The sequence below is a fragment of the Danio aesculapii genome, chromosome 1 (assembly GCF_903798145.1).
Source record: "Danio aesculapii chromosome 1, fDanAes4.1, whole genome shotgun sequence".
In the NCBI taxonomy this organism is placed as follows: domain Eukaryota; kingdom Metazoa; phylum Chordata; class Actinopteri; order Cypriniformes; family Danionidae; genus Danio; species Danio aesculapii.
In genome coordinates, this window is record NC_079435.1 from 16,222,136 (window position 1) to 16,232,062 (window position 9,927).

The 9,927-nt window shown below is 35.3% G+C and overlaps 1 protein-coding gene across 1 annotated transcript; it reads right to left on the reverse strand.

The window, feature by feature from the left end:
• Positions 1 to 3,415: 3,415 nt before the first annotated feature.
• On the reverse strand, positions 3,416 to 9,185 carry LOC130226514 (galactose-specific lectin nattectin-like). Its single transcript, XM_056456638.1, has 6 exons — positions 9,147 to 9,185; positions 7,797 to 7,872; positions 6,519 to 6,661; positions 6,262 to 6,402; positions 4,259 to 4,370; positions 3,416 to 3,504 (listed from the first exon to the last, which is right to left on the reverse strand). The coding sequence occupies exons 1-6, from the start codon at positions 9,183 to 9,185 to the stop codon at positions 3,416 to 3,418; spliced, it is 600 nt and encodes a 199-aa protein (XP_056312613.1).
• Positions 9,186 to 9,927: the final 742 nt, after the last annotated feature.

The window sequence follows — 9,927 nt, forward strand, 5'->3', positions numbered from 1 at the left end:
TCTGCAGAGTGCATGGCAACATCAACAGCTTGAGGAATCAAGATATTTATGCTGCCCATTACATTACAAACCACAGAAGAGGGAAAATTCTTCAGCAAGACAGCGCCCCTTCTCAAACTTTAACCTCCACATCAAATTCCAGAAAGAAAAGAAGGTCAAGGTGCTCCAGGATTGGCCAGCCCAGTCACCAAACATGAACATTATTAAGCATGTCTGGGGTAAGATGTAGGAGGCATTGAAGATGAACCCAAAGAATCTTGATGAACTCTGGGAGTCCTGCAAGAATGCTTTCTTTGCCATTCCAGATGACTTTATTAATCAGTTATTTGAGTCATTGCAGAGATGTATGGATGCAGTTATCCAAGACTTTTGTCAGGTAGTGTACATGAATTATCCACTAGTTGCACCTTTGCATTTTCTTTAGGGATAAAATATCTGCAAATGCAACAGATGATGTCCTGATAGAAAATTAGCTTCTTTTTTTTTCTAATGAACTAATGATGCAATGATTGAGAAGATTGCTGAAGAGGTCTTTTTCACCAGACATGATCAAGTTTTGCTAATTCTCTTGCTACTCTTCTCATTACACTGTAAAAAGCAATTCCTCTAGTTGACTTTACTTTAAAAAGTGAGTAAACCTTTTGCTTTTAAAGTGATTAGTTGTCTTAAAATAAGTAAATGAACTATGGGTATAAAAATTAAGTCAACTTAACATTTATGATGCGTTCAGTCATTTTTTAAGTAAAATAATGAATTGCTTTTTACAGTGTACAATCTCATTCATTCAGAGCTCTTTTAACTTCAAACTAAACACAGCATATTGCAACATATTTCTTTTAGTATGCTTTTTCTGATATATATCAGGGTTGTGTTTGACAACCCTGGCAAATTGTCTCACAGCTTTACCACACTGGATAGTAAAACCACCAGTTCTTGTGGTTACAGACAAGCTGCCAGGCAAAGCTATTATTCTGTAAGTCACAGCTTTATGCATTTCCAGTCATACTGAGGCCTGCTGATGTGTGAAAGGCTCAGATGATGCTTTTTTTTCTCTTGAATTCACCTTTAGCATTTTAAATGCCAGTCACTTTGTATCGCATTCAATTTCACAACCCCTCCTATTTCTCTCACATCTCATTCTCAGTTTTTTTTACACATGAAAACCTCTTGAAACAACTGCAACCTCACACTGAAAACCCTGATAAGTTGATTGAATTTGTCTGATTGAGTAAACTTGTTCCTTCTGATTATTTGAGTAATGGGGTCTCCCAAAACGTACATACTGAATTTTATTAACCTGGTGTTTGTAGTATGTACTTTAACTTTTGAGGTCTCCTAAAACGTATTAGTTTACGAGACTTGGTGGATTTATAGATTGTACTTAACATATTAAGTTCAAAATTATTTGGTGTTTATTTGACTCCACTTTTTATTAAACCTGAATAAATTTTAAATGTTTAATTTTAATTTAGTACAATTAATTCTTAATTATAAAATAATTTTTTACAGACAGCATTATGCATACTCAACTGAAATAAGCAATGCAATGCAAACAATATTTAACTGTTTTATTAACTAAAGGTAAATTGACAGGCAGTAAACAGCACACAGTACATCTTTTTGGGAATTGTTCATCAATAAATCAAAAAACTATAAGTCATTAATAACAGTAGAAATGTCCAACATTACTTATTGCACTTAAACCGAAGAACTCCACACTTTTATAGATGACTGACCTTGAAAGCACGCTAAAAATTTAAATTGTAATTTTGGTATATAACCAAAAATAAGTAAATGAAATCTAAATAAGGAAATGAAATAAGACACTAAGGGCTCTATTTTAACGATCTATGTGCAAAGTCTAAAGCGCATGGCGCAAAAACATTAGGGCGTGTCTGAATCCACTTTTGCTAAGGACAAAAAAATATGCTCTGCGCCCCGGTGCATGGTCTAACAAGGTTGAGCTTATTCTTTTAATGAGTTATGGGTGTGTTTTGAGCATAACGTGCATTTAACCAATCAGAGTCTCATCTCACATTCCCTTTAAGAGTCAGTTGCGTCGTGCCATGGAGCATTTGCTTTTTACATGGCGGACTTTGTAAGTGGAAAAACTGAATGCTTCACTAGTGAGAAAAGTTAAACAGACCATCTGCAGTGTGAGGATAAAGAATGATTCCCCTCCATTCGGCCTCTTTACTTTCTCTTTACTTTACGCTTACTCTTTACTTTACTCCTTTACTTTCGTGGATAAGGAAACAGTGTTGTACGCACTCTACTGAAGATATCATTAGCCTACATGTTTAATTTCGTTTGTTTAAAAACAATTTTTTCATTCAGTTCTAATTTCCAGCAAACAAATAATTGAACAATAATAACGAATGTGGTCAAAAAACTGAGTTATACCCAAACACATGTCCTGTTTTTATGCCCCATATGGTGATGCATAAGTCTCCAAAACCCTACAGGTGAACAAATCTAAACTTGTTTTTATTAAAACAAATAGAAATATGCATAAATAATACTGCTAATAACATTATACAAATGCAAGTTGTTATGAATAAACAAAAAAAAAAGCCCCCTAGTGTGAAGAAGGCATGGAGGCAGTGTTTTTATATTTATGTAGAAAATAATAATAATAGTAATAGTAATAATAATAATAATAATTTTAATAATAATAATAACAATAATAACAATAATAATAATAACATTTGTATCCTTTAATTCCTGTAATTTTTATTTGTAAAGATATTTGTGTATTGCTGTACATCTTGCGTGTATTAAGCAATATGTAAGCGTTTATACCTGCTAACGAGCTCTGCACTGGACTTTAGACCAGTTTTTAGTTAGTCATTGGCACTATTTCAGATCCTTAGAATAACAATGTGCCAACAAAGCGCCGTAACACACCTCCTTTTAGATCAGCACACCCATGAGTCCACAAAGTTGCGCAAATGGATTTGCTATTTAAACAACGTACCACAAAACGTGAAAATTAGGGTTGTGCTGGTCTGAAAATAGCAACAAATCGCGCCAAACACGCCTTGCGCCTTATTGCGCTGGGTGTATGATAGGGCCCTAACTGTTATAGGTTCAAACCACAATGTAGAAGTGGTAAGATATTTCCCTCAAGCCAAACATCAATTGTAGAACCGTATTTTATTTCAGTTTGCTATTATTCTTTATAAGTGCACAAGCTAAACCATTTGAATAAAGTTTTACAGTATTATAAAACCTGTTTGCATTACATTGTGAATGTGTTATGCTGTTGATTACTTATTGAAAAATTTAACTGACCATTTATTTGCTTACTAAAGTCATTTATTATCCTTAATTTAAAAAGTTACATGATTTTTTTGGTTCTTTTTAATGCAGAGAATATCATTTTATGAATTATACTCAAATAAAGAAGCTCCATCTACTCTTCTTTCACAATGCGCTTCGCCTCGAAGGCACAGATGTAGCTCTTCTCGACAAAACAAGATTTGTCGTTCCACTTGCCATGTTCTGAAAATATGTATAATAAGGAAAATATTGTACCTCTGGTATTGTAAAATACACTCATGCATACATATACTTGGAAGGTAGACATTTCTTGTTAGTTTATTTACACCCATCCACCTAAAAAGGTTATACTAACTTTCCTTCCTCCCACTGTTTTTTTATATGATGAGACAAAACGAATGCCAGCAGCTTGTGATAAAATGAGGTTCTATAAGGTGAAATTATTCATCAAATGCTCTCTCTCACTTGTCAAGTCCATTAATTGTTTTATGAATTCATTTAAATATGAATGACCCTTTAATGGTGCAATAGAAGATCTTGCTAAGAAAATGCTAACAATAGCCGGACAGCACTGAAAGCCTAAGTCTCACCCTCAAATCACCATCTAAAGCCTTTCATCAAGAGTTTTTATCTGGCTTTACATTTGAACAACTAAATGAATGCTTAAGTCTATTTAACAGATTGTATTTGCATTAAATTACATTATTAATGCTGTAAAAGGAAGTTTATCTATGGCTGAAAGACTATGCTATTGCACATTACGTATTTAGCCAGACAGGTAGGACAGCCAATCGTAATGTTTGGACCGAACATTTTGATTGGATGAACTCTTCTTGGTCCTACACCTTCCACAGAATATATATGGTGGCTTAGTGGTTAGCACTGTTGCCTCACACCAAGAAGGTTGCTAGTTCGAGGGTAAATAGCCGCCGTCTTTGTTTTCCTTTGTGTTTTCCCTCTGTCCCATTATTCTTACCTTTCCAGTTCAACTCCACACATTCCTCGTTAGTAAAGTTGTGGTTGGGCTCACCAGGTACCCATTCATCATAATTCCATGCAGATCCATCAAGCCACAGAAATCTATGACTCTGAGGAAGAGATTTAAAAAAGAAAGGTGTTTAAGAAACTACAACCCCTATTTTGGAAAAGTTTTCACATTTTATACTAAAATAAAATCAAGAATCAAGTTTTTTATAGACAAAAGTACAAGGAAATGATGTCTAGTGTTTTATCTCATAAACTTAAATATGTTTTGCAAATATAATCAAATGTTAATTTTGACTGCTGCAACATGCTTCAAAAAAGTAAAGACAGTTTATCCTCAGGCTATATGTTTACACTAATGTGGATAAATAAATAATTAAATAAAGCTCCTTGTCCACAATATCGTTTTAAAATAATTTGCTAAAAATTGGTCATCCACAATTAAAAAATTTGTGAAAAGCTGAATGGATGTCAGAAGCCACACTGAAGCCTGAACCACAATGCGAGTCCAATACGTGGTCGCACACGTGTGAGTGGTTGTTGTAACACTTTATTTTGATGGTTCGTTTAATTTAAGTTACATTGCATCTACATGTCAACTAATTCTTATTAGATTTTAAGTTGACCATTAAGTTGGGTTTGGGGTTAAGGCTGATTTATACTTCTGTGTCAAGCACACGCGTATGCTCAGGCGCGGCCTGTGCAAGGACGCATAGCCCTCCCTGTGGCCATTGGCATCACTGACGTGCACCTCTCAAAACATTGCAACGACACGTAGCACAACATGTTTTTCTGAACGCTTCCTTAATGTACAAGTGGCTCAAATTCGCTCATTTTGAGGCGGGAACCGGCGGGCGTGCAACAACTTTAATCATAAGTTAAACACAAAACAACATTCTCCATCCGGAACTCCTTCACGGGACTCCACACTTGTAAACACCCGCTGTGTCACGCTCGCGCGGCTCTTACCTCCGCCCACACTCGTCAGTGCTACCAAGCCAACCAACCACAAAGCTTGCGGTACGCGTATGCGTTACATTTTTTGAGAGGTGCGCGTCAGCGATGCCGACGACCACGGTGAGGGGCTATGCGTCCACGCGTAGGCTGCGCCGTTGCATGTGCATGCGTTTGACGCAGAAGTATAAATCAGCCTTCACTCAACATGCCCACCTAGTCGCCAACAGTTGCTGTTGCTCGCGTTGACGGAGGTCGCCGGAAGTCGCTCACTCTACGTTGAAATGAACGGTCATATGTCGCTTTGCTGCTGCGTGTTGCTCGTAGTGTGAATGAAGCTGTACATTGTGTGTCATTAACATCTACCACCCCCTTTAACAAACCCAACCATTACAGTAAGCATGCCCATTGCAACATCTGATGCGCCACTTTGATTTTGGATTTTCAGAGACTGCAGCGAGCCCTACTTAGAGACTGAATTGGTCACATGACTAAAAATGCGGCATCATTTTCAAAAGCCTCCATTTTCACAGTCCACACTGTGACTCAAATGGCCTTTTCAAATCCTTCAGTTTCAAAATATATGGTTTTCATTGCCTACAAATGCATCTCACTGCAGACGGAAGGCCAAAACTGAAATTTTTCATTCGCTTTTATATTAAAGCGTATTACTGTGGACATGGCCTCTCGTTATCCTTGTTAGTTTGCCCCAGAGTCAGTGTTCGCCCACTCTTTACATTCAAATGACAACATTTTCAGCCAAAACCAGAAACTTTTCACATGTTTTGTCGACAACTGTTTTTGTGACTGAAATAGCGTATATCTGAAAACAAGTTACAAAGTGGACATTTTTAAAAATGCCATTGTCGATTATGGGATTATTTGGTCAGTGAAAGCATTGTTAATGTAATTATGTAAGACAATTAAAAAAGGAATAAAGAAATATTTAGATTTTATTGCATTTTACAAAACCTCACACCTTTTCCAAACTGATTTACTTTCCCCAGTAGTGAATCTTAATACATTTCTCTCTTTTTTTACCTGTAAAAGTCGAAAGCCTCCAATCCAGACTCGCCGATTTGTTGGATTAAATTTTTTCACAATGCAGAGCAAGTGATTATTATCGCTGGCATTATGCACTGATGCCAGATGTGCACCACGTGTGCTATCAATACAGCTGAACTGGACAAGAAACAGAAAGAACAGTATCACACAATGCACTGATTAAATATTGGAGAAATAATAGGGAGAATTGAAAATGAAATTGGTTTATTCATTGAGTATGTGCTGCAACTTACCTCGGCTTCAGTGAAGTTGAGAGTATTGTTAAAGTATTTGACACAGTGAAGGCCCACTTTAAACCAGTCCTTGAATCCAGGCACGTCACATGCTTTGGGCATATGACACTGCACAGTGGCGTTCATAAGTCCAGCATGAAAATCTACATTACAGAATCACAACCATGACAATTACTTTGAGCTCTCAGCATTTTAATTTTTAAAAATGTTGATATTTTAATTTATCTTTATTTCTATAGCGCTTCTACAATGTAGATTGTGTCAAAGCAGCCTAACATAGAAGTTCTAGTAAATTGAAACTGTCAGTCCAGTTTTCAGTGTCAAACAGATCACTGAAGGATTTTGCTTTTAAAGGTATAGTTCACCCAAAAAGCCTCAAGCCATTCTCAGTGTATATGATTTTTTTTCTATCAGACAGACTCAGTCAGAGTAGATCAAATTTGATCCTGGCTCTTCCATGCTCTATAACGGTGTTGGATAGTGACTATTATTTTGAAATTTTCAAAAGCACATAAATCCATCGCCAAAATAACCCATATGCCTACAGGGTGTAAACATATGTCTTATGAAGCAGATTGATGTGTTTTTTTAACAACAGTAGTTCTAATTTTAAACTTCAATGACAAAAATTAAGTCAAGCAGGTTAGTAATAAGTGAAGCTGTGTCACACAGCAGGAGAAACAGACATGCATGTGGGAATGGTTGGCGCTCATTTGGGTTTAAAGGCACAAGCAACAAAACATCTACAATGTTCTCTTAACCCAAAATTCACATATTCAGACAGACTCTGGAGACACCAAAATCAGACTCAAATGGACTAGTGTATTAATAACTGAACCAATTTTCTTCAAATAAAAATGAAAACCTTCTTTCCTTACATTTTTTAGTGTAACCGTTTCCTCAAACCAAGCCTAAAAATTGCCCAAATTTGCTTAGAAAAAATCTCTTGATTTTATTACATTATCATTCATATTTATGAACTATTCTTAATATTTTATAGCAAACACCCAACATTTATTTTATTTATACATACACATTTTATTTAACATAAATCACAAACATAATTATAACTATAGTTAAAAATAACAATATTCCTGATTACATTTTGTATACATCTTTTTGTGCCTTTTAAAATTATGGTTCAGATATACTGTTGAAAGTTTCTTTTTTAATGGAATTTTGCTGTGATTATAGTTATAATTTATCTGTGTGCAAATATTTGTTTGTTTTTATTAACGGGTATGATTAAAAATGATAGCAGAAATTATTAAACATTACCTCTCTCCATTGTTAAGCTGTTGCCACTCCCAAACAGAAGAGTCAACAGCAGATAGCTAATACAGCTTGATTTAAACTGTAAAAATAAAAACAATTGGAATGATCATTATGTATATATATATATATATATATACATACACATACAGTACATATATACAAGTCAAAATCCCTCTTGTGAATTTATTCTATTCTTTTTCAAACATTTTCCAAATGATGTTTAACAGAGCAATGGATTTTTCACAGTATTTCCTATAATATTTTTTCTTCTGGAGAAAGTCTTATTTGTTTTATTTTGCCAAAAATAAAAGCAGTTTTTAATAATAAAAAAAACATTTTTAGGTCAATATTATTAGCCCCCTTCGATTGTCTGCAGAACAAACTATTGTTAATGGTTACGCAACCAAACTTGCCTAATTAACCAATTAAGCCTTTAAATGTCACTTTAAGCTGAAAACTAGCATCTTGAAAAATGTCTAGTAAAATATTATGTATTGTCATCATGGCAAAGATAAAAGAAATCAGTTTTTACTTCTTTCCATTAAACATAAATTGGAGGAAAAAATATACCAGGGGGCTAATAATTGAGGAGGGCTAATAATTCAGACTTCATCTGTATCATGTGCATGCATAAAGTTCACTTACCATTGCTATTTGTGTCTTCAATCTGACTCACAATACCTTTTGGATCATCTTACATTATTTTATACCATTCTGTTGATTTTCACAACTCCCGCTCTTTCTTCAGTCAGGGTGTGGTAAAACAGGAAACTGCTGAACAGGTTGATAGGTTACTGTAAAAAAGCAGCATTAATATATTTAATAAAAAGCACTCTTACATTACATTACACGGGACTCGGGGGGGCGGGTGGATGGATGGAAGGATGACAGAGTGGATAGGGCCCAGCGACAATTTAGGGGCCCAGTGACGGGATCTCTTCACTTAAGAGATCACAACTCCTTAAACAACACCCTCAGTAACTCATTGCATGCGATCTAGATTGTTAGATTACAAAATTCACTTGTAATTAGATTGTACTACATTTTAAAAGCTCAGAATCAGACTTCATAATCAGTTACTTTTTTATTGATTACACAATTTATAATGTGAAATCATTTATTTCTTCATCCTATTTAGTGTCATTCACTGATTTAAAAACCTTAGTAAACCATTGCTTCATGTCTGGCAGCCGTTAAGCCTGTCGGGATTTATTCTGCAATAACAACCGCCTGGATGTACTTTATTCCTTACTTATTACACGGCTTTCTCGAATACTCGATTCTGATTGGTCAGTTGTAACATTCCAAGGTATGTTATTCTGAAATAACAACCGCTAAATAACGCTGACTCACCTGGGAACTTCCAATCACCTTGACTGTCAGTGAATACATTCCATATCCATATTCCAAAATCCATTTACTTACGTCTACATTGATATGTAGGACTATATACTTGTGTCACTCTGCGTTTTTTGGCGCCATCTTGTGAATCACTCCATCAGCGGTTTTTGTTTCTGTTAGCTTTGCATTTATTTAAAAATTATATCTTGTGTATTTTTTAAGTTTACCAGCCTTTTCTTTTGTTCCTAGTTGTTTTTTTCCCATTGACTGCCATTGATTGCTAAGGAATAAAAAATGACACCATATAATCATGTATTCTTGACTGTTGGTGGTTTTCCCTGTTGGGAAGAGCTGAAATTACAAATTTTTACTGTAAAGCCAATGTACGATGGCCAAGAGAGCTTAATGCGTTGCAATTTAACACATGCTATCACAAAAAAAGAAATCATCTTCATTGGTTTGGCAGTTAACATGTTGCAAATCCTCACAATGCAAACACATTAAAAACCGCACTGCAAACTCTCACAATGCAAACAAATTAAGAAAACAAGCTGCAATTTATCACAACACATGCAAATAGCATGAAAATGTTTCAAGGGGACCCAAAAACATGACGGACATGGCTGGGATTTCTTTATTTTGCCGTGACTATTGCTAAGTGAAGTTGAAGGTGATCTTTGAAAGGTGAATTTTGGGTTTATTTTAGCATCCTGATTACACGATTCCCTTGTCGTTTGTATATTATTAGCCTATATAACCGTAATAACAACAGCCGGGACCGTCATGTCTTTTG

Excerpts from the sequence above, each read along its gene's own strand:
- LOC130226514 (XM_056456638.1), bottom strand. The coding sequence starts at position 9,185 with ATGTATTCACTGACAGTCAAGGTGATTGGAAGTTCCCAG. Across the intron at positions 6,662-7,796 it reads CAGCTTAACAATGGAGAGAG|ATTTTCATGCTGGACTTATG; the intron begins GTAATGTTTAAT and ends TCTGTAATGTAG. Across the intron at positions 6,403-6,518 it reads TCAACTTCACTGAAGCCGAG|TTCAGCTGTATTGATAGCAC; the intron begins GTAAGTTGCAGC and ends TTTCTTGTCCAG.